Consider the following 25,194-nt stretch of genomic DNA (forward strand, 5'->3'; position numbering starts at 1 on the left):
TATACAGGAAGTAGTATTATTATCCCCCATTTTACTGAGAGGAAACTAAGTTTAAAAGTTAAGTAACTTGTAAGGCAATACAGCAAAGACAAGAAATAGACCCAAATAGGACTCCAGAGCCTGACTCCCTAAACACTATATTATACTGCCTTTGTTAAATGCCTATCACATTTATGAAGGAATGTTTCAGAAGAAACATTCATAATAAATATACAGGGGAGAGCTCCTGGCTAAAAGAGTTTGTATGCTTTGACAACAAAGCATGATACTTTTAAATTTAAGATTATATACACGATGGAACACTTTCATGTTTCTATTCCAAACAATATTAAGTATTTCACTATGTGTTGGCTGTTATGCAACAATGCCTCTAAATACGTATCATCAACATTTTTAGTCATTTATATAAAAGGGCACTCATTTTGGTGGTCCTATAAATTTTTACACACACATACACAAAGGTATGACTAGGTCTTTTGATTTGTTTAACCCAATGTCATTACTTTTTTTTTTAACAATTTTCCAACAATCCTCTCTTCAAAATTTTAATTTCCTAATTAACTTACACAATTGCAACTATCTTTATATGCGGAAGTCTGTTGTACATTGAAAATTAGACAGTTTGACTCAAATATCCTAATACAATATAATGAAAATAATATAGGTCAGGGGGATATATCCCACTCAGAAAGGTTAAAATGAGTTTTCTTTTTTATTTAAAAATATCTGCTATACTGGGTTTTTAAATTTTCTCACTGAAACACATTTTATCTTGGAAGAAAAAGATTTTAGCCAAACTTCACAAGTCAAAGCTTTGTGCCCTGGCTAAGTGCTTATTTTTCATTCAGAAATATAATATAATACTGCCATTCCAAAGGCCTAAACACATTACCCAGTACCACTTAAGGAAGAGGAAGATTATCCTCCCAGTCTATAGCAATCCTACGGTGTGAGATGCCCTGTAGCCCAACCAAAGAATCTGGAGCCATACGGCAGAATCCCAACTCCCCTACTTAAAAGCAGTGTGGTCTCAGACCAGTTATTTAATCGTTCCTTCCTTCAGTGTCTTCATCATTAAGATCAAGAAAATCACATTATTTATTTCACAGAGCTGTAAGGAGGACCAAATGAGTTAATACACATAAAAGTGCCAGAGATCACGTATATCTTAAGTATATGCTATTCTTACTATCACCACTGTTATGTTCACTATAATTATCATCTTGCAACATGCAAATCAAGTCCCTCTTTCTTCATAAAGCTTTTCTACTATTTCCAAAGTCCAGTGACTGCTACCTTTTCTTAATTCATAGTGTTCACTGTTTGCTGTTCAAAATAGCAAGTAAGGCACTATTTTATATTATTGCATTTACTGTTCTTCAAATGATCATTTAACTTTCCATTAGACAATAAGCTTTATCTTCACAAATAATACTCTGTAACTTCTTAGGAATTACCTGGTCTGTGTCTGAAACAGTATCTTATATGAGATAGAAAGAAACTTTTTAACTGCTAATTTTATCATTATAGGATACCACAGTTGTGAAGAACTCCTTTCCTCTCTCCTGAGCTATGCATTCTATTTCCTCCCTAGCTTGATCAAATGGTCAGGGGACAACATCTACACTAACACCACTAGCAGGTTTTTAAAATATTGTAATTTCTTAATCATTATCACCTCTCCTTAATTTTGCTATCCAAACATAAATGAAAGAAGCTTCAATCATCTCCTTTAAAGACATTATTACCATTTTCATCTGTATCCCAGTCAGACCTATAATAGAAAAGTTAAGGCTATCTCAAGTCTGACAGCAAACCAATTGGAGACAGTAACAGCAGTCCTCCTTACAGTAATCTTCTGCAATCTTAAGGTTTATTAATATGCAGAATTCTACACATATCCATATTCAAGTGTTCCAGAAAACCTTTAAAAGGTGTATAAATAACAAGCTATCATTAGATAATTTACTGTTCTGGAATTATCCATTCTACTGTAGCCCTCCAGAAGTGTGGATCATACAGAATTAAGTGTACTCTCCACTTGGAGACAAAAAACCAAACTGACTACTCTTTTGAAAAACATCAACCCGAACCAAAGGGGACTTTAGGGTAAGTTAACCATCACTGATTTTTAAGTATTCTTAGATTTTAAATCCTTTTAATGTTAAGACATTTAACATTAATATTATTTTTCTAAGATATCCAGCTTGTCTAAAAATAACAGCTATGAATTTCTTATACAGAGCTTTAAGTTTTACTTAAGAACACTAACTTAGAAGCCTAAAAACAGATTCTTTTCCAGCTCTACCGTTTAGTAGCTACATTTCTCTGAACAAATTAAAATTACATAAACCTCTCCAAATTTGCTTCCTCACTACTCCAGAAAATACAAAGAATAACATCTGCCCACATATTTCACAGATTGTTACCTCAAATGAGACATCATACAAAGCTGCTCAGTAAATATTATATCTAAAAACTACTAAATCTTTTAGCTACAGAATAAGTAAAACCTTTACTGAAAGAATTGGTTAGGTTATACTAATAGATAGTATGCTACTCTGACTTTTTGACTTTAATACAGACAGGTAACAGATTTTCATTATGTTTGCAAAAAGTAGGCAACTAACTGTTCTATCTAGAAGGGTCATAATTTTTTAGAAATATCTGAAACCATATTTGAATTTATAAGTATTTCTGAAGACATTTTTTTCTTTTTATCTTTTAATTGAAGGATAATTGCTTTACAGAATTTTGGTGTTTTCTGTCAAACCTCAACATGAATCAGCCATCAATTCAGTTCAGTTCAGTCCAGTCGCTCAGTCGTGTCCGACTCTTTTGCAACCCCATGAATCGTAGCACGCCAGGCCTCCCTGTCCATCACCAGCTCCCGGAGTCTACTCAAACTCATGCTCATCGAGTCGGTGATGCCATCCAGCCATCTCATCCTCTGTCATCCCCTTCTCCTCCTGCCCCTGATCCCTCCCAGCATCAGGGTCTTTTCCAGTAAGTCAACTCTTCGCATGAGGTGGCCAAAGTATTGGAGTTTCAGCTTCAGCATCAGTCCTTCCAATGAACACCCAGGACTGATCTCCTTTAGGGTGGACTGGTTGGGTCTCCTTGCAGTCCAAGGGACTCTCAAGAGTCTTCTCCAACACCACAGTTCAAAAGCATCAATTTTTCGGGGCTCAGCTTTCTTCACAGTCCAACTCTCACATCCATACGTGACCACTGGAAAAACCATAGCCTTGACCAGACGGAAGGCCATAGGTATATATATATCCCCTCCCTCTTGAACCTCCCTGCCGCCTCCCTCCCCACCCCACCCCTCTAGATTGTTACAGAGCCCCTGTTCGAATTTCCTGAGACATACAGCAAATTCCCGTTGGCTGTCTATTTTACATATGGTAACGTAAGTTTCCATGGCACTCTCTCCATACATCTCACCCTCTCCTCTACCCTCCCCAGGTCCATAAGTCTGTTTTCTATGTCTGTTTCTCCATTGCTGCCCTGCAAATTCTTCGGTACCATCTTTCTAGATTCTGCACATATGTGTTAGTATACAATGTTTATCTTTCTCTTTCTGACTTACTTCACTCTGTATAATAGGCTCTAGGCTCATCCACCTCATTAGAATTGATTCAAAAGTGCTCCTTTTTATGGCTGAGTAATAGCCCCATTGTGTATATGTACCACAACTTCTTTATCCATTCGTCTGTCGAAGGACATCTAGGTTGCTTTGATGTTCTAGCTATTGTAAATAGTGCTGCAATGAACAACTGGATACATGTGTCTTTTTCAGTTTTGGTTTCCTCAGGGTATGTGCCTAGGAGTGGGATTGCTGGGTCATATGGTGGTTTTATTTCTAGTTTTTTAAGGAATCTCCATACCGTCTTCCATTCCCACCAACAGTGCAAGAGGGTTCCCTTTTCTCTACACCCTCTCCAGCATTTATTCTTTGTAGGCTTTTTGATGATGGCCATTCCGACCAGTGTGAGGTAATATCTCATTGTAGTTTTGATTTGCAGTTCTCTAATAATGAGATGTTGAGTATCTTTTCATTTGTTTGTCAGCCATCTGTACGTCTTCTTAGGAGAAATGTCTGTTTAGGTCTTTTTCCCACTTTTTGATTGAATTGTTTGTTTTTCTGGTATTGAGCTGTATAAGCTGCTTGTATAGTTTGGAAATTAACCCTTTGTCAGTTGTTTCATTTGTTATTATTTTCTCCCATTCTGAAGGTTGTCTTTTCACCTTGCTTAGTTTTCTTTGCTGTGCAAAAGCTTTTAAGTTTAATCAGGTCCCACTTGTTTACTTATGTTTTTATTTCCATTACTCTAAAAGGTGGGTCAAAGAGGATCTTGCTTTACATCAGAGTGTTCTGCCCATGTTTTCCTTTAAGAGTTTTTTAGTTTCTGGTCTTACATTTAGGTCTTTAATCCATTTTGAGTTTACCTTTGTGTATGGTGTTAGGAAATGTTCCAATTTCATTCTTTTACATGTAGCTGTCCAGTTTTCCCAGCACCATTTATTGAAGAGGCTGTCTTTGCCCCATTGTATGTTCTTGCCTACTCTGCCAAAAATAAGGTACCCATAGGTGCATGGGTTTATTTCTGGGCTTTCTACCTTGTTCCATTGGTCTATATTTCTGTTTTTGTGCCAGTCCCATACTGTCTTGATGACTGTAGCTTTGTAGTATAATCTGAAGTCAGGAAGGTTTATTCCTCCAGCTCCATCCTTCTTTCTCAAGACTGCTTTGGTTGTTTGGGGTCTTTTCTGTTTCCATATGAATTGTGAAATTTTTTGTTCTAGTTCTGTGAGAAATGCCATTGGTAATTTGATAGGGATCGCATTGAATTTGTAGGCTGCATTTGGTCATACAGTCATTTTCACAGTATTGATTCTTCATACCCAGGAACATGGAATATCTCTCCATCTGTTTATGTTGTGAAGACAACATTTTTAAAGGATATGTCACTTTGATGTTCCTGAAAAAATGAAACAGAATGCTAACAAATTAAAACAGCACTTCAGAACAGTGCTTGGCACAGAGGAACAATATGTCTTGCTAATATTATTATTACTGTTATTACTTTTCATTACCATTAACATTATCATTATTATTGCTGACAATAATCTTAATGATACACAATTTTTTAAAAGCCTCTATTCAATATGCTAAGTTTCAAGTTCTTATCATCAAGAACTCATTTATCTATTTTCTATAGTCTAAAGGAAATTTATGACCAGCATTTATATTATCACTTTCCATGAACAGTTGTTTCATATATACTTCTCATGATAGAAATGCTCATAAAAAGTATGAGTTCACATTAGCAACCTCCACCTAGAACGCTTCTCTATGGAAATTCTCTTTTGAGTTCTATAAACCAACTGTACATTATAATTAACATAACTAGGTCACCTTCTGAAAAATATTACTGTAAATACAAACTTGTCCTCTCCATTTAGAATCAGAGTTCAAACCAAACTAATGCAGAAGTGCTTCCACATGCAGCATATCAGTAATATTTCCAGAGTCAGCCTTTTTTCCTATGCAAAAGGATCTGCATACTTAAAAAAAAAAAAAAAACCTTGGAGACAGGAAGGAAGCCATTTCAAATGAAATGGGTAGAATCCAGAAGGAAGAGAAGTAAGTGAAAAGAAATAAGGCTGAAGAAGTCAGCAGAAGTCAGATCATAACCATCATGTAAGAAATAATGAGCATTTTGAACTTTTCCCTGAATGAATGGGCTTCAGTCATTTAAGTAATTGATTTGAGATAACATGATTAGACTTTCATCTTATAATACATAGTTGGCTGGAGAGTAGAAAAAGAAGGCTAGAAACATGGCAGGAAAGAACACCAAGGGAGAAAATACCATAACAATCTAGAAAAACCATGACCACTTGCAATAAGAAAGCAGCAGTAGGATGAGAGACATGACTGCTTTGTAGGAGATAACACTGACAGAATCTGGCGACTGACTGGATGTGAGACTAAGGATGCCGTCACCCACATTTCTGGCTTGATCCAAGCTAGGAGAGTGGGAACAGTCATTGATTCCTGATTAGAGAAAATGAAGATATGAGAGCAAGAGAGAAGAATACAGCTGCAGACATGCTGATCTTGAAGAGTCTATGGTATCCAAGTGGAGCTGCCTAGTAACTGGGTGGAAGTGTGAGCCTGAAGCCCAGAGGCAAGTTTCATGTGGAAAAATGAAAGTCATCAACATATAAATGACAAAGAAAGTCCTAAAACTGATACAAGCTTAAAAAGAAAAGAATACATTAAAAGAGGGAAGGGGTTCTCATTCAGAGAGGGACAAGAGACCACAAAGGAGTTTGAGATGAAAGAGTAAGAGATACTCTGAATAACTGTCACAGAAGCCAAGAAAAGACAGTATTCAAGAAATGTTAAGCACATTGGAAAAGACTGTGATGCTGCGAAAGATTGAAGGCAGGAGAAGGGGACTACAGAGGATGAGATGGTTGGATGGCATCACCGACTCGATGGGCATGAGTTTGAGCAAGCTCCGGGAGTTGGTGATGGACAGGGAAACCTGGCGTGCTGTACTACATGGGGTCACAAAGAGTCGGACACGACTGAGCGACTGAACTAAACTGAGGTGAGATATTAGAAGTTTAGCAAGATAAGAAAGAATCAGAATTAAGAGAAAGAAAAAAGAAGAGAAAGATTAAAAGGCAAAATAGAGTTAACCAGCAGGAAGGAGTGAAAGACATTCAAAGCACTCTGGAGACTCAAGCTGAGGGACATCTCATCCACTGAAACAGAAGGAAAAGAAAGAACAAATGATACAGAAGAGATAAACTAATGTGTCAAGTAACAGGAAATTTAAGGGATCTCCTTTTGATGGCTTCTGTTTTCTCATGAAGTAGGAAGACCATCTGTGGAGAATACTTTGTTTCTTAAGTTTAAAGAAAGAAAATAAAAATGTTTAACATAGCCTGGGGAATGAAAGAATTGCTCTGCAGACCTGACAGCTCCTGCAGCGACTTGAGACTATGAAGTACACTCACCAGGGCAGTCTGTGATTTTTCTCCATAAGTACTCAACAAATACCTTTTGCGTAAGCCACAGAGACAAAATGACCCAAAATTTAGGTTTTACCAGATGCATATGATAGAAATTCAACAAAGCAAAGAAACTGGAAATTCTAGCTAGCATTTTGAAGTGATTCACAATGGATTTCTGCTTGCTTATAAAGGAAGCATTTGACAGAGAAGGGTGTCAAGGAAATGCAGATCACAAAAGCAACAAAGAGTAAAAAGGATAAGGGATTAGTGGTAGGAGCAGGATGTTTAAATTAATAACCTCAAAGATGATGCTAATTTACAGTAATGGTGAGGTCCAGAGTAGCTTCATGAAAGAAAAGCAAAAGTGTCAGTCACTCAGTCGTGTCCGACCCTTTGTGATCCCATGGACTGTAGCCCACCAGGCTCCTCTGTCTATGGAAATCTCCAGGTAAGAATACTGGAGTGGGTTGCCATTTCCTTCTCTTAAGGGGTCTTCCCAACCCAGAGACTGAACCCAGGTCTCCTGCATTGCAGGAAGATTCTTTACCATCTGAGCCACCAGGGAAACCAGCACCCTGGGTACTCTGTTCACATAACACTGAAAGGAATGGTGGCACAACCTTATAAGAAATGAAAGAATGTAAGCCAGAAGTCTTCAACAAGCAAGAAAAGATGCATTACCCCAAATATGTAAGACTCAACAACAGGAATTTTACCAGAAAGGGTTTTATAGGCACAGCAGCACAACGAAGGAAACCCCTCCCACCCTTTCCTAACATGCAGGCCATGTAGAGAGTCAAAGAAGGTACAAGTTCCAGAAACAGGGATTTCTCTCCAGAGAAAGACAGGTGTTATTTAAGCAAATAAAAAAGTAACATTCAGGAAACAATTTGAAGATGCAAATGATTATGTTAACATTAGAAGAAGGCTAAGAACGTTTTTTAAAAGTTGGGGGGGGGGGTGGAGGAGGGATAGGTAGGGGAACAAGAATGAAAAGAGATGTGTGTGTATAAGCGCTAATATCTTTGAGCAGGTAAAGGCAACAATGAAATGAGATTTGGTGGAGTCACTTCATAAGAAGATAGCTCAGAGAACAGGTGTCAAGAATTCTCTGGAAGAAAAGACATCAAACCTCTCAGGAGCCTGCCAGTGCCTGGAACATCTGCAATTTTTAATAGGAAAGTTTATTTCTAGAATATGTGAAGACTTAAGACTTCTCTGAAAAGAGCCAAATGAAATTTGGATGAACTGTATTGGCTTAAGGCTACAGGCTAAGACCATCAGGCAAAAGCCTCATTAACTTGGCCTGTTAACTGAGAAAAGCGCACAGTCGATCTCAGATTATAGAAATCAACATTTGTCCTTGACTACAGATAAGACCCAGCTTGGAGCTTTGCTATGTTTCACAATACCCAGCAGAATGTGATAAAGAAATAAAAACACCTCATTACTAAATAAGGCACCCCTCCTTTATACTTGATTCCTTATTTGTAAAATGAAGGGGTTGAACTGAACCACTACCATTAAGTTAAGCACCAACCCTCTCTCTCCCCCGCAAAAGGAGGCAGCAAACCTCACATATAAACTACCAGTTGGGAGTCAGACTAACCATTTGATAAAGCCTCCTAAACACATGCTAAGTACTATAGGCTCTGTGCTAGATATTGAGGAAAGACATAAAAATGAATACTATATAACTATATAAGGTGAAGAATGTTAACTAAACTTACTATGGTAATCTGTTTGCAATGTACGTAAGTCAAGACATTATGTGGCACACCTGAAACTTATACAGTACTGCAGGTCGATCACATATCAATAAAAATGAAAGGAAAAAATGAAATTATCTTTAAAGCACTTATGCCCCATTACCATCAAAACTAGGGCTTCCCAGGTGGCTCAGCAGTAAAGAATCCACCTGCCAATCCAGGAGACAGTCAGGAAGCTCCCCTGGAAGAGGCAACAGCAACCCACTCCAGCATTCTTGCCTGGGAAATCCCATGGACAGAGAAGCCTGGCAGGCTCTAGTCCACGGAGTCGCAGAGTCGGACACGACTGAAGCAACAGTACACCGCAGCACAAGTAAGGAATTAGAGAAATAAAAATAAGTTTAAGATGAAAAAAATGTAAGGTGGATCTTAAAGGAGAATTAAAACCTAGGAGTGATTAACAGTACATATTGTGGGAAGATTCCCTGGAGGACATGGCTACCCACTCCAGTATTCTTGTCTGGAGAACTCCATGGACAAAGGAGCCTGGTGGGCTACAGTCCACAGGGTCACAAAGAATTGGACACCACAGAGCAACTAACACTTTCACTTTTTTCACTCATTAGTAATCAAATACTGAAATACATATTTTAAAAAGAGTGATAATAGCTTTTTTCGCCTACAAGATTGGCAAATAACATAAAAGGCTGACAATATTCAGCCTACCGAAGCCATGGGAGTATATGTATTCTCAGCGCTATTGGGAGGATTCAATTTGCTAGAATAATTATTTTGGAATTTTGAACTGCACACACTTTAACAATTCCAGTTTTAGAAATCTACAAAAATATTCACACACATGCACAAAAATATTTACAATGATGTCCACTGCCACATTTTTTATATGGAAGAAAGCCACCTAAATGTCTATCAATATTGGAATAATAAAATAAATTATATCAAATGCAGATAATGGAATACTCTACATCTCTTGAAAAGAACTGACTGGACAACCTCCAAAACAAATGAAAAGAAAGCAAATACAGAAAACAGACATGGTATAGCTGCATTTTGGTTTTTAAAACATGGTAAATATTTGTATATTTTTAATGTAAGGGAGAAAAATGAAATACCAATATGATGATACATGCACAGAAAAAGGGAAAGTAATACACTGATGTGTTATAAAGTAGTTGTCAAAGAGACAGGGCTAAGAAAAAAACTTACATTTACTTCTATCATTTTTAATTTTTTACACGTAAGACATGTATTACTTTTGAAGTTAAAAAATGAAGTTTACAAGTATAAAAGAACATGACATATTCAGTTACTGCTGAAAGGATGACTGTCTGGTCCTGCTCACTCTCTTCCTTTTCACATCTCTGCAGATAAGCCTCCATCCCCTGAAGCCCACCATCTGTGAGCCATAAACCTCAAGACTTTGCCTGACTATTGTGGAGACAGACAGACAAGCACCTAAGCACAGAGACCAACCACAAAATAGAAAAGTCTATGTTGAAGACTTCTAAGAAAAACACTGAAATGTAAAAAAAAAAAGATAAAATCCACTTTCTAATTCATAAATGCCACAACAGGGAAAATGTATAATTTATCACCGTAACAGTGGCTACCAACAGAACTCTCCCCATATTCATTTCAATTTTGCCTGGATACCAATTCCATTTTGCTAGCCTGTAGAAATACAAATTCCAATTTCATGAGGTTGTTAAATGGTTGACAATGGACTTATGTAATAAGACCCAGCTCTGTTACCAGATCCTAAATCCCAAAATCAACTTTGAAATTACATGAGCCAAGAAAATCAGTTACTGATTACAGTGGCGATCAACACAGAATGAGCATATCCTCTTACGCTACCCGTGTATATTTTTCTACACGATAACTTAATAATTACCCTGGTATGCCTAAAGACCAGAATCTGTATCAGAGGTAACATGGCAGAACATCGGCAATCTGCAACTTCACACCTGTTCCTACACTTAACCTCTATTAAGAAATGCAGGCCAAAAGTTGCTAAATTCAAGCCATAGTTAAGAACTGTTGGTACAACCCACATGCTCCTATAAACCTTATATAAAGCATAATTAACATTTTTGCAAGTGGATAATGCAATGGTTTAAAAATTCTGTCATGACTCTTCCTTACATACTTATGTCAGGATTTCTGAAATTCTACACTACGTAAGAACACCAGACTCTGTTTTGATGTTCAATATCATACCTACTGAAAAAGAATAAACATTAGTTAGGAAAAAGTGACAATTGCAGTGCAATAAAGTAATCCAAAAAATGAATATAAGCAAATATTCACCCAAGGAAACTAATTATCCTCAGTAAATTAAAAAATAAAAATGCTTTTCATTCATAGACTTAATACTTCAGAGAACTGAGTATGTGTAAATTAATGTGTTACCTTTGTGGGAAAAGCAGGCTAACATCAGGAGACTGATTCTGTATGTACATACATACCCCTTTGAAGACAGAGACATATACAAACAGGCAGTTTTACACATAGTTCTTCAACTGCCTGTAAAAAAGCTAAAGTTCTGTACAGTTTACAGAACACTATCACATATAGTTTCTCACTGGATTTAATCTTCACACCTCCTTGAGGCAGATGGATGGAGACATAAATTTTATCACTCATGGACAGAAAGATAATTAATGAAACACCTAATTTATTAACATCAGTCTTTCGACTCTAAATCCAGTGTTCTTTCCATTACACTACTCTGCTTCTCTTCTAAAAATAACACATGAAAATAATCAAGCTGTTTTATTTTTTTCCATCTTTACCACCTTAGGCCAGGAAAAAAATTCTTAAGGAAAAACTTCATCTGTATTTTCATATTATGAATACAGGTTAAACTGGTTTTGTTTTATGGACTTATTTTAGTGGAATTTTACTTACATAAAATAATTTGAAATAAGCAAGTCACTGTTTAAATTTTTTAAATTTTTATTTCACAAATTAAACTTGAACCAAACTGAAAAATCCTGTTTATAAGTGAGAACAAGAAGTAAAGTAAAACACTATTCCAGGGACTTACATTCCCCATATCACCCTGAAAGACAAAACTTCCTTCTCCTATAATTTAAAATCCCGTCTCCACAATTCCCCTCTCCTCAAATCAGTACTTAAAAACTTAAGTGTTTCACTTTATTACTTCCCTCTGAAGGAAATTTCATAAGCCAATTTTAGCTAATTTTGTACTAGTTTCTTATTACTTCTAAATTTAGTTTTATTTGTATCATCCATTGTTTTCCTATTATGGAAATGTCTTAAGTGTGGAAAACAAACCTGTTTTCAGCAATGTCTTCAAAATTTGTAATTTTAGAGCTTCCTCTTTTATACAAAATATATGCTTGCAGCAGAAATTGTTTTTCAGAACTACCAGCAAAATCTTCTAGTTCAGTTTTCTAATTATTTTATAACGTTATATCTTGCTTTAGTGACAATTTTTCACTAGCCTGAATACAACATTAACAAAACACCATACTCTAATTTTAAATTTTGCAATCATGAATTATACATTCTATTTAAGCTACAGTCAGAAATAACAACCTAGAAATTTTTTGGCATAAATATGGAATAAAGAATCATGAAGTCTCAAATTGCATTCTGTCAAGTATTTAGAAATGCTAGGAAGTAATACAATACTGAGGTGTCATGGAATAGGGATTCTAATCACTAGTTGTAAAATGATTCTAAATCCAAAAAACACTTCCAATGAAAGGTTACAAAATCATATGTAACAAACTTCCAACAATAACTGCAGAAGTACTGATATATTAAGGCTGTGAAAGAAGAGTCACCCAATTCCAGATTTGTTTCAGGTTTATAGTTATCTTTCTATTCAGTAATCATTTGGAAAGAATGGATACATCTTAAAAGATAAACTGTTACAAAATGTAAGGTTTTAAAGATACTTATGTATCACCCTAGACTCATAAATAATAAATTGTGCCTTTGGCCACAATGATGCAGTTTTAAACCACAAGATAAAATCTACAAAAAGTGAGTTGCCAAGGATTTAAAATATGAAAAAAAGATTTAAAAAATCATAACTGCTATACCTCTAATAGCTTTACTATTATCACAAGAATCAACACATGCAAATTTTAATTTGAAACAGGTATATACCCCTTAACCATCAAAATTAAAATGGCCTAAGAGCAGGAAATCTGATATACAAATATTTAGTGAATGAAAAATACAGACACCTTATCCACTGTCTAAGAATCATGTGGATTTCTCTCATTTTAAATGAAGAGAAATAATTGCAAATAAAGTATATTTTTAAAAATCTAAATAGTAACATGTTAATGACTATTAATGTAACCAATAACTCTGAAGGCTGCTTTGAAAGCAAAATTTCAAAAGTTTAATATAAAGGCTTGAATATTTTACAATAGTTTTTTGATTCCTTGTAAACAAAATTTTTGAATGATTTTACTATTTTTTTCAACATAGATACAATCACAGACATATGCCATCCTGCTTCAGGTGCCATTCTCTGAAGGACCATACATTTCTAGTGAAATTTTTCTTCCTAAATTAAATCAGGGAATAAAAAGACTGTCCCTATTTTCCCATCATCATTTGTTAAATGTAAAACATCAGAATTATATATTTCTAGGACAGTAAGTCTCTGGAAACTATATTTCCCACTGAAGGGTAAGATGTAATAACATTTCCACATTGAAATCTGTATTGTGTATATTTTACCACAATCTTTTTTTTTTTTTAATTATTTCTATTTGGTGTATCTTATCTGACTCTCCCTTCAGAAAATCTCAGCAAATTAAATTTTCTTCTAAAATGAGAAAAAGAAAAACATTGGTCTGATTCCTATGGAGCTCTTAAAAAAAAAAAAAATACACTTAAAATGTGATGACTCATATTTCAGAAAACCTGGCATCTCTCCATATGCCAGCATTTTCCACATATACAATTATGTGTGCCAGAGATCTCAACCATTGGTTTTTGCTTTTTTCCAATCAGTATAAGAAGCAACACTACAATGTTTCTCAAACTTTGACCAGCAGATTACCTGCATCAGAATCAACTGAGATGCTTGGTTTAATGCAAATTCCTGGCCTCACTACAGGCCATCTACATCTGAAGATCTGACACCATTTCCACAAAGCACCTTAGCTATGATTCTGACTTTCATCAGATAATTCTGACTTTCTGGCTTCATTCAAGCCTCTCTGAGCCACAGATATAAAAGAAGAAACAAAATTCTCCTTTTCTGAGACACATTTTGGACCAAGTGGCCCTTCTGCCAATCTTTGAATATTGCACCTCTCAGCTCACTTTCCTGTATTTGAAAACCAGATGTGGAACTTTTAAATCTCCTGATCCCAAAGTCACATCACATACCAATTATATTAGAATGGGTGGAGGTGGAATCTAGGCATCACTATTTGTAAAATTCTCTAGTAGAATCCTATGTGTAACAAGGGTTGAAAACCACTGCCTTAGCTATTGGCTTTAGCAGATACAGATTAGAAAAAGCTTAACTAAATATACTATATGTATATATTTTCATTTTTATTTTAATCCAGTAAGGAAATTTTTTCAATGCATTAGATTAAAGCTTAAGAGTATCTTTTTGAAAGAATGTAAAATAACAAAAAAATTGTTTCACGCTGAATGCAACTAATACAAGATCATATCATGCATTTAAAGTTCAGAGAAAAATCTGTTATTTCATTTGCATACTAATTTCAGTGATTATATTTTGAGAAATCATGGAAAAGCCAATACAAAAATTCAAAAATTTGTGCTTTAGATATTTAAAAGCACTCCAAATATTCTGTTAACTCCAAGCAAATTTTCCTAAATTTAAAATAGATGGAATATTGTCATTAACATTAAACACTACATTTTGCATTATCTTTTTCCAATTTCTGACTTGGTATCTCACTTCCCTGAAAGAAAATCATAATTTTGGTATATTTTCCTCTATTCTTTACTAATTCCCATAGATGCTGGTTATATTATACAACCTGTTACCATCACTTGATGAAATCTAATGGTCCATTTAAAAAAAAAAATTTAAATCTTGACTCTTTTAACAAAGGCAAACTAATCAACCATAACACACCATTTTTAACTATTCAATTTCAACCTGCACTTTATCCACTATGTAACACAATAAAGTGCCACAAACTGTAACTCTATAATAAGTTATCCCCAAAAAGTGAAGCATTTTTCAAAATCATACTGTTTAGACATTCAATACTTTAAATATTTTACTAGGTTTCAACATGCAAAAACACATTTCACTACACTTTACAGGCCTCAAAGTCCATGACAACCGTGCTAATGCACTTTTCTTTTAAAAAAAATACATACTAAACCAAAAATTTTTTAAAGTCATCTTTAATATATTAAAGCATCTTAAAGATTAAGAGAATAATTTCCTAAATTTTCCCTTCACTGCTCAGAAAAGTCCTATGTGATACAAACTCAAAAAAAAAAAAAAATCATCTAAACTAAAGCTAAAAGGAAAACTTCAATTTCAATAAGCATATTTTTATGACTTCTAAAGGAATCATACTGAAAAGCAAGGCAAAACAGTAGGGTCATATCCTGATACAGAATGCACAAATAAGGGACTTACTATTATATCTGAAAAGAAAGAACACTATTTCCATTAAGTTCCAAAACTCTGCACATAATGTAATCCCCAAAATCAATACCCAATGCCACTTACAAACAGGAAAATGCAACATTTGTATCTGTTGTTAAATTCAGATGAGTCTCAAAGTAAAAAACAAAGGTAAGCATAATATACAGTGTTTTAAACATCAATAGTTATCCTTCCCTCATAAGAACCAAGTTACTAAATTGATACCAAGAATTGTTTCCTAATCTTTTATGTAAAACACAAATGTATAATGATGAGTGTTGGGTCCAACAAGAGAGAAATAAGCTTATAAGCTTACTTCAAGATGCTCAAAATAATCAAAAGGGAAAGATGAGCACAGAGCAGAAAGGAGCACCACTTAAAAGCCATGTTACGTCAGAAGTACTTCAACTTAGAAATAACCCAACCAGGAGAGACTCTACTGCCATCACAGGGCCTACACAGTTCAACAAGGCTCATTCATTACTTGGAAGAAAAAGTATAATAACAAGGTTTCACTGTTTTTTTTTCTTTCTTTTTTTTAAAAAAAGAGTCTTGTATTAATTAGGCCTTTTAGGTGGAGACATAGCAGGGTAATTTCACCTACCAAGGGCTCTGATCTGTATTTATCGGCATTCTATTGTTCAACACTAGAATTCACGTGTGGTAAACAAAACTGAATTTCATTTACCATACCATTCTCATGATACATTAGTAAAATATCAAAAGAACAAGCAAAATTAGCAAGCACATGAAATAGAGCTCAGCCATCATTTCTCATTAGTAAAACGCACTGCAGCTGCTATAAACACAAACGCCATACCAAGTGTTCTCTTAGGATGCAGAGAAACTGGGACCCTTATATATTGCTGGTGGGAATGTAAAATCGTGCAGCCACTCTGGAAAACATTTTGTTCACTCCTTAGAAGTTAAGCATAAGCTTACCACATGACCCAGCAATCCTACTTCTTGAAATCTAGTCAAGAGAAATAAAAACATTAAGGTGAATTCCTAAGTAAAATGTGGTGTATGGAATATTATTCAGCAATTTAAAAGAACAAGATATTGATAAACACTACAACATAAATGAAGCTCAAAAAACATTATGCTAGGTGAAAGAAGGCCTTCCCTTGTGGCTCAGCCGGTAAAGAATCCGGCTGCAATGCTGGAGACCTGAGTTCGATCCCTGGGTTGGGAAGATCCCCTGGAGAAGGGAAAGGCTACCCACTCCAGTATTCTGGTGTGGAGAATTCCATGGAATATATAGTCCATGGGGTCTCAAAGAGTCAGACATGACTTAGTGACTTTAAACACCACCAGGTGAAAGAATCTTGAACAAAGTCTCCATACTGTGTGATTCTGTCTGTATGGAATTTCTGGAAAAGAAAACTTCATGGAAACAGAACAGAATCAGTGGTTGGCTGGGGCTAGTAATCAGAATGCTTGATACTGAAAGTTTTTCAAAATAGTCATTCAAAGTGACTTGCAATAACACTCTTAAATCCTGATCAAAATCTGTCATGCCCTTTGGCTTTGTTTTTAATTCGGTTAACAAATGTTGCCTTACTGTTAATAATAGCCAATATGCCACTTTAAGGAATTTCACCCTGTGAACACATCACTAGAATTTTATCTGCCCTAACTCATGAAAGGCTATTTCAAACACAGGTATCACCTAGGTACATAAGAAGGAACTGGATATGTTTAAACAGAAGAAAAGTTAAAGAGTAGGAGAACATCATAAAGGCCGTTCAGCCCTCAGAAGCTGTTTTTATCTTACCTAAAACACTGAATAAAATCAGCTTAAATACTCTCCAAGACAAACTGCCTAAGCACAATTCGGAAAATATTCAAATCACAATTCACTTCTGCTTGACTTCCAATTAATTCTACCACCCAAACGCAACCCCTCTGCATATATACATGTTCACTTATCTTCCTTCCTATAGATACATAAGAAATAAGTGACAAGAACATATATTAATATCAAAACTTTTACTTGGGGAATACTTTAATATCTCTTCAAGCAGGGATCTATTTATATAGGTTTTCACTTCCATTACTTAAATAAGCATTATTTGTTAGTTTATTCAACAAATATTACAAGACACAGCAAGAGGAAGAAAAAAAATGAACCATATCCTAAAAGAGCTTGTATTCTGTCCATCAAATAAAGTAAAAAACCAAGAAGTACCTATGACAATACTTGGTCATTCCGCATCACAAACATCCAAGTAATTAAGGTAATGGCAACCAGGATCTGCTTCATTTCTATCTAAAGTATTAGACGGTTCTGCTACTCATTTCCTTGGCTTAAAAAATAACCCAACAGTGAAGTGTTAAAATTTAGTTCCAAGTCTATCATCTCTTGAAAATCTCTATCAACTGCTTTATAACTTAAAAAATCTGAAACTCTTTTGGAAAATAAAGGAAATTAGATGTTAAGTACTAAGTGATCAGTTTATAACCAATAACAAACACAAACCTACAGAGCACTCTAGATGGCACACCTAAACAACCCATACCTTACTAGGATGAAACAACAAACCATATAAAACATTCTTGGACTTAGTTAGAAACATTCCCCAAAAGTTTACCAATAATGAACCAAAAGTGAATCTCAATACTTCCTTTTTTGTCTATCTCTGTCTGCCTCTCTCTCTCTCTCTCTCAGACACACACACACACACACACACACACACACACACACACTCTGAACTGCTCACTATCATGACCCAAAAGATAAGTGAGGGTCATCTGGGACACCCAATTGCAGAACTCACAAATATATATCTATACTTTAAACATACTTCACAGAAAAAAAAAAAAAGGGTACAAATGATACAGATGAGAGGAAAGGACAATGACTCCAATCAAGGATAAAAGTGACAGTTTCAGTAGAGTCCCAAATGCCACCATGATTTCATATCAACCTCTATAAAATAAGCTACCAACAGAAAACGTTTTATGTTTTTTTCCCAAAAGCTATATTATAATATGCTGCTCCAAGTCTCCATAGTCTTTTCACCAGTAACCCTTATCACTAACAGCTCATATTTTTGGAATATAAGCACAGGATAGGATTTTAAATACAGTTGAAGAGATGTAATTTCCATGAAGAAACTCAAGAAGTTCAAATGAAGACCAAATCCCTATCATTACTCTCTGTTTTCTCCCAAGCACCACTCCCAAATAAAGTTACCTGACAATACAGAGATATAACAGAGGTTCCCAATTAATATTTTGTGAACTCTAGTAGTTAGACAAACCTCCTGATGAAATTTTGTACCCCTACTTCATATTTTCTATCAGAATTCCAAATGAAGTAAAAGTAACATTAAAAATAAAACCATTAGAGTACTAAAAGAAAATTCAGGTCTATGATATCATAATCTTGATAATGGATAATGTCCTAAGCCAGAAAACACTCTACAGTGAGAAGACTAATAAACTTGATTACATAAAAGTTTCTATTATTCATTACGTATAAAAAAAAATGGCAAAGCATAGGTACAGTGTAATTTTACTTCTTTTACATTTAATTTTTTCAGACAGGTATTTATACCAAAATGTGCTATCTCTATGTGAGTCAACTATGTAGAAGTGTCGCTTGCATTTATATGTTTCTTTCGTCTCTAAATTTTCTATAATAAGAACATATTATTTGTATAACTTAAAAAATAACAAATCTTACTTCACTTCAAAAAATAAAATCCATGTTTCCCTGTCTCAACCATTGCTGCCTGCTCATTTCCTTCAAGTAAAATGATACAAATTAAAAATTAAAGAAGAATTTTGAATAGAGCATGGGTTAAAGAATAGAACCATGAGGAAGGACTTGATGTAGTTACTAAGTTGATAAAAAAGCACCTATCAGTAAATTGATTTTCAACAAAGGTGCCAAGCAAGGCAATCCAATGAGAAAAGAAAAACATTTTTTTATAAACTGCTGCTGGTGACTATACTGTACAGTAACAACACTGTACAGATATACCTGAAAGTTGCTGAGAGTAAATCTTAAATATTCTCAAGATGACACCAACAATATGGTAATTATGTGAGGTAAAGGATGTGTTAACTAACTTTACTGTGGTAAACATTAGGTAGTATTGTGTATCACTTGTACACCTTACACACATACAATGTTACAAGTCAATAATATCTCAATGAAGCTGTGGAAAAAATGGTGCTGAATAAGCTAAGTAACTGGATTTGGGGAATATGAGGAAAAACATTCACACTGCACACTAAAACTGGCTTAACATATATCCTAGACCTAAAAAGTAAAACGATAAAACTTCTAAAAGAAAGTAAAGGAAAATTTCTTGCAACATGGGAATAGACAATAGTCTTTCAAGCAGAAAAAACAATAACGATCAAAAAAAAAATGTGATTAAAAAACAACCTTGCCATATATTTGACAAAAAAACTGGTACACAGGATATATAAACAGCTTGTGTAATTCAAAAACAAAGAATATTAATTTTTTCAAATGGATGAAAGATTTGAACAGATGCTTCACAGGATATACAAATGTCCAGCTATGTGCATAAAAAAGTATGTCATTAATCACCAGAAAAATGCAAACGAAAGTCACAATGAGATACCACTACCCACCCACAAAATGGCTAAAACTTAAGACCCAGCGTTGGGAAGGAACTGGAACTCTCCCAGGTTGCTGTGTGAATGTAAAATGGTATGACCACTTTAGGAAAAGAACTGACAGTACATAAAACAAAAAAAACCTAAAGATACTCTTACCCTATGACCTAGTAAAACCACTACTAGGTATTTAACTCAAGAGAAATGAGTGTCCTCACAAAGGCTTACTACTAAATTGCTTACAGTAAGCTTTATTAAAAGCCAAAGTATATTATACGAAATAGCCAAAAACTGAAAACAGCCCAGGCATCCATCAACAGAAGATGCCTAACAAATTGTGCGTTATGCATACAATAGAATGCTAGTTAGCAATAAAAAAAGGAACAAACTGCTGGTACACAAAATAAATATGGATGAATCTCAAAAACTATCCTGAACTAAAGCAGCCAGATATAAGAGTACATACTATGGATTCCATTTATACAAAGTTCTAGAAAAGGCAAAAGTAATCTTTAGCACCATTCTGCATGCTATATTCTCTTAGCATGCTTAGAATACTTCAGAATTTGAAATTGCAAAAGAGAACTATCTGATCAGGACTCAACCAAGACAATGGACAACAACTTAGGCTTCAAGATAATTATCCACTATTTCTTTACATCTATTTAAGGTGTGTGTTAAGTCAGTACTTCCTTACTTAGTCTGTGCTGGCCTTACCTTGCGGCAAGATGTTTCCAAATTCAGAATATTTGGATTTTAAAATAGTAATAAAATATATATACCATGTACAGTATAGTCCCCAAAACTCCGGGGAGTCTGGGGTAGCATCCTGAAATCAAACGCTGTTATTTCTCTCGTGCTCAGTAGCTCAGTTGTGTCCGACTCTTTGTGATCCCATGGATTGTAGCCCAACAGGCTCCTCTGTCCACGGGATTGTCCAGGCAAGATTACTGGAGTGGGTTGCCATTTCCTCCTCCAGGGGCTCTTGCTGACCCAAGGACTGAGTCCATGCCTCCTGCATTGGCAGGCGGATTCTTTATCACTGAGCCACCTGGGAAACCCCAATATTTCTTCAGGGGAAGCTATTATTATTTACGCCAAGAGAGATAAACCGCCTTAAATACTGTAACATCAGATCAGGACAGATGTTACATCAAATAAGCTTTACCAAAAACCACTGTGATAAAAAATATTTTCACATGGTTTACAGGTTTAATAAAAATGAATTAAATGCAGTGTTTTGTATTCTAAGTTACTGAAAATCCTAAGTTTTTAATTACCTTTTCCCATCAACACAAGCCTAATGGAACACTTTACCCAAGCCTGAATCCCAGAGGTTACAATAATCATTTACCCTTTAAAATAATAAATCAAAGCACAAAAGCACAAACTGTTAGAAAGACATCTCTCCAGCACAACACTAAAGGACAATTCTTTTTACCGTAATATTTGGGTAAGCAGTATGGGAAGCTTAGTCTTGACAACAAAACATGGGTATATACTCAAAAGTTTCAAACAATGAAAAAGCATACTACTGAAGATCATTTCCTTGGGGGGGGGGGGGGGGCGGGCGGGGGCGGGGTGCAGATACTACAGAAGCAAATCTCTCTCAAAACTCTATTTTTAAGTAATACCTAACAACTTACAATCTGCAACCACAAAAGGGATATATGCTCTTCAGATTAATCTGAAGGATCCACATAAAGCCTCTTTAAAACTAGTTGCTGCAGAGAAAAAAGACACTTTAGTCTCTGTGCCGACAGTCTTAGAATTCAGATCTATCTATGTTTGGAGACTGCTAGCACTTTTCTGATGGCAAATTCAAAATAAAATGTTATTCATTCAAAATTTTATAGCAAGAAACAGCTGCCAATAGAATCATTTTCCTTTTCAAAGGAAATTTAAAGCACTTACCTAAAAATATGCTAAAAGCACACAGAAGTGAGCTAAATTTAATAAGCACTACTATGTACCAAGCACTGAGCTAAGCACTTTTACATGTTATCTCATATAATACTTCTTCCAACAAACAGTTTTACCTTCAAGGCCTGGCCCATAGTACCTATGATAGTAACTGTTATAATAGCAACTTCTGATATACTTCACCTCTTAGTTTTGTCACCTTAGGCAGTATATAATTTTAAATGGTACTTTCTAAGTTCCAAAATAAGTAACTAACATTTGTGACTGTGTTTTTATCATATTACTTTAAATTGTCTCTGTAAAAGAAAAAATATTAATATTTTCTACAATAAAATCAAAAGAAATGCCATTTACAGTAAAACAATGATCAATTGTGACAATGAAGGTTGACAGTAAGGTTTCAAATCTTTAAAGTGACCCTCACCACTATTTTAGGAAATATGTTTTTATAACACTTTTAAAAATTAACTCATGGATCTTCTGTTTAGAAAGAAGAAAAAATGCTGGAGATGGATAATGGTGATATTTGCACAATAATGTGAATGTAAGTAATGCCACTGAAGTGTACACTTAAAATGGTTAAAACGGTATGTTTTATGTTATGGACAGGCTGTGTGTGCGATCAGGCCAAGTTCCTCTGTTCATGGAATTTTCCAGGCAAGAATACCTGAGTAGGTATTTCTAAAAATGTGGTAATGCAGGAGACATGGATTTGAAGATTCCCTGAAGTAGGAAATGGTAATCTACTCCGGTATTTGATATAATTAAATATACATGTTTAAAGCTAACACTGTAAATAACATGGTTTTTTAAAAAAATCTTCAGGTTGTTATTCTACAGTAGAAACACCAGCAACCTCAAAGAGTAAAGGACAATTTCTGGCCTGATAAGATTTATTGCAACCCAGAACCGTAACAGTTAATCAGCTAAAAACAGCAAAGATGAAATCTGTCCAGTCAGCAGCATGTGATGTCATACTAGCAGTATGTTACCTTAATAAAGGTGTAAAGTGTCTTGGCTGACCTAGGCACTCAATAAATGAATGGACCAGGCAGTTTACTGAGCATGTGTAATGCTTCATTTTTTAAAAAGCAGCCTTCATTTTAATGATTTAGAAAACACTTTAATAAAAAAGAATTATGATCATAAATAGCTTAGGCTCAAGCTCATAATAACCCTAATAATTACCACCCGTAAAGCCTAAGAGATGAAAGTGCAAAAAATTTCTATCTGAGGTTGAATATGAACCTGATGAATACTTGAGATTTGCTGTACTATTTTTAACTGAACTTTCTGGCCTTAGGTCAGAGTTTTGCTAGCAAAATACCAAAGTGAAAATGCTGGGAGTGAAGCCCAGAGTCTCTGCTCTGGTCTAGGAAAAGCTATGCCCTTCATGCAACCAATCCTATCCCCAATCAAAGACTTAGAAACACTATCCGAGTGTCATGCTCCCATGAAAATACATGAACAACACAATGACATGAAAATCAATAAAAGGAAATGTCAAACACGTCTGACACAGTACATCACTACATTCTGTGCACTGTACAGAAAGACACTCTTTAGTCAGTTCCTGCACTTTGGCCAAACGGTACTGAGTCACTCCGCAACTGATTCCAGAAACCTCAAAGGATAACCAACAGCTTCTGAAGGAAAGTCAGTCAGTCACTGGAAAGGGAGGAGACAGTTTTTCTCATCATATAGTCAATAGATTTCTCCTGTCAGGGAGTAGAACAGGCATTCTGGGAGGAAATACCTAAAGGATCCAACGATCACCTACCCGAATTCTAGTCGTCCAGAGTTAATTTAACATCCAGCACATCTTTTTCACTTTCTTCTCCTCCCCAGGGTAAAAACCTACACCCCCCACCTTTGCCATAAATGCATCTCTACTGCATACTAATCAAAGAGTCTGTAAAATACAACAGTCTATCCTAACAAAAGCAAGAAATAAGCATTCTACAGTGCATTTCTGATCAATCTTGTTCCTTTCTTAAACAAAGCCAACAAGCAGACTTTACGTGGCTATTAATTGGGATCTCCAAGGCCATCTCAGGAAAGAGACACAATGAAAAGGAGAGACTGATAGCACACTACAATTCAAGTGAATTTATAGCTCCCGGGCAATAATCGCTGAAATTAAACTTACAGAAATTGAAATGCACTGAATTGTAACGATTAATGTTCACGGACAACTGAAAACATGGAAACCTCAGGCTGTGTGTTACCAGATTTCAGACTGAATTCTTTGTCATGTACCCCAGGTGGGGACTCCCCGTAGGGACAGCCACCGGGTTTCTCTCTTGCTCCGACGCGCGTCGCCAGGCAGCATGACGCTCTTTCAGATGGGCTAGCCTGGGGTCTGATGGACAGGTCTCCCCACCCGACCCCCCACCCCCAGACCCACAGGGCAGGGAGGAAGAAGAGTGCTTCCTCCCAGCGCTCCAAGACCGGGGCAGCCGCGGGTGACACCAGCTCCAGGAGGCAGAAGGGAAGAATCCAAGGTGGGTCTCTACTCCCGGAACTCGGTCGCAGAACTGTCTGGTCTCCCCGACCCGGGCCCTGGCTGCCGGGAAGCTGGGCAGGGTGGGGCGAGACCTCCCCTCCGCCGCCCGCCCCCACCGCTGAGTGGGCACAGAGAGGTAGGCAGTCGGGGCAATCTGCGGTTCGAGCGGTCATCAGGGAGGGCTCCCGGGCCCCCGGCCACATACCAGCAAGCTCTCCACGTTGATGGGCGAGCGAGGGTCTCGGATCAGCGCCTCCAGCTTCCTCTGGCGGCTCGCGCCCGCGCCGTCCCCCGACACGGCCTCGGGGGCGCCGGGCATCTTCCCCGTCGTCGGGGGCCGGCTCATGCCGCCGCCAGGCCCGCTCTCAGCTCTCCGCGCTCCGGCCCGGCCGGCCTCGGGGCCTACCGTCGCCCTCGAACCACCGGCTCCGGCCGGGGCTCCGCCCGGGCCCACCGCCCGCCTCGAGCTCAGGGCCCCGGGGCCTTGGGGCTGTGGGAGGCCGGCCCGGCCCCGGGAGCAGCGCGGAGCAGACGGCGTCCCCGCCCCTCAGTCAGATTCGCGCCGCCCGGTCCACTCCTCCGCCGCGAGCTCCCTCAGGACTCCGAGGGCGGGAGCGGGGAAGTGGCGCCGCCACCGCCGGGCCCCCCGGGGGCTGTCCCGCCCTCTGGGGGCTCCGGGAAGCTGAAGCCCGGGCTCCAGACAACTACTGCCACGGCCAGCCGGCTCCCATGACCGCCGGCGGCCGCCCGCGCCCCACACG

General features: G+C 36.8%; 1 protein-coding gene across 1 annotated transcript in view; it reads right to left on the reverse strand.

Moving 5' to 3' along the window:
• ROCK2 (Rho associated coiled-coil containing protein kinase 2) overlaps positions 1–24,785 on the reverse strand; it is a 129,708-nt gene extending 104,923 nt beyond the window's left edge. The window contains exon 1 of the mRNA XM_061154820.1: positions 24,639–24,785. Coding sequence (XP_061010803.1) covers positions 24,639–24,779 — 141 coding nt within the window. The 5' untranslated portion in view covers positions 24,780–24,785. The remainder of the gene's footprint in view (positions 1–24,638) is intronic.
• Between the last annotated feature and the right edge of the window lie 409 nt (positions 24,786–25,194).

Source organism: Dama dama, chromosome 11, assembly GCF_033118175.1.
Source record: "Dama dama isolate Ldn47 chromosome 11, ASM3311817v1, whole genome shotgun sequence".
Taxonomy (NCBI): Eukaryota; Metazoa; Chordata; class Mammalia; order Artiodactyla; family Cervidae; genus Dama; species Dama dama.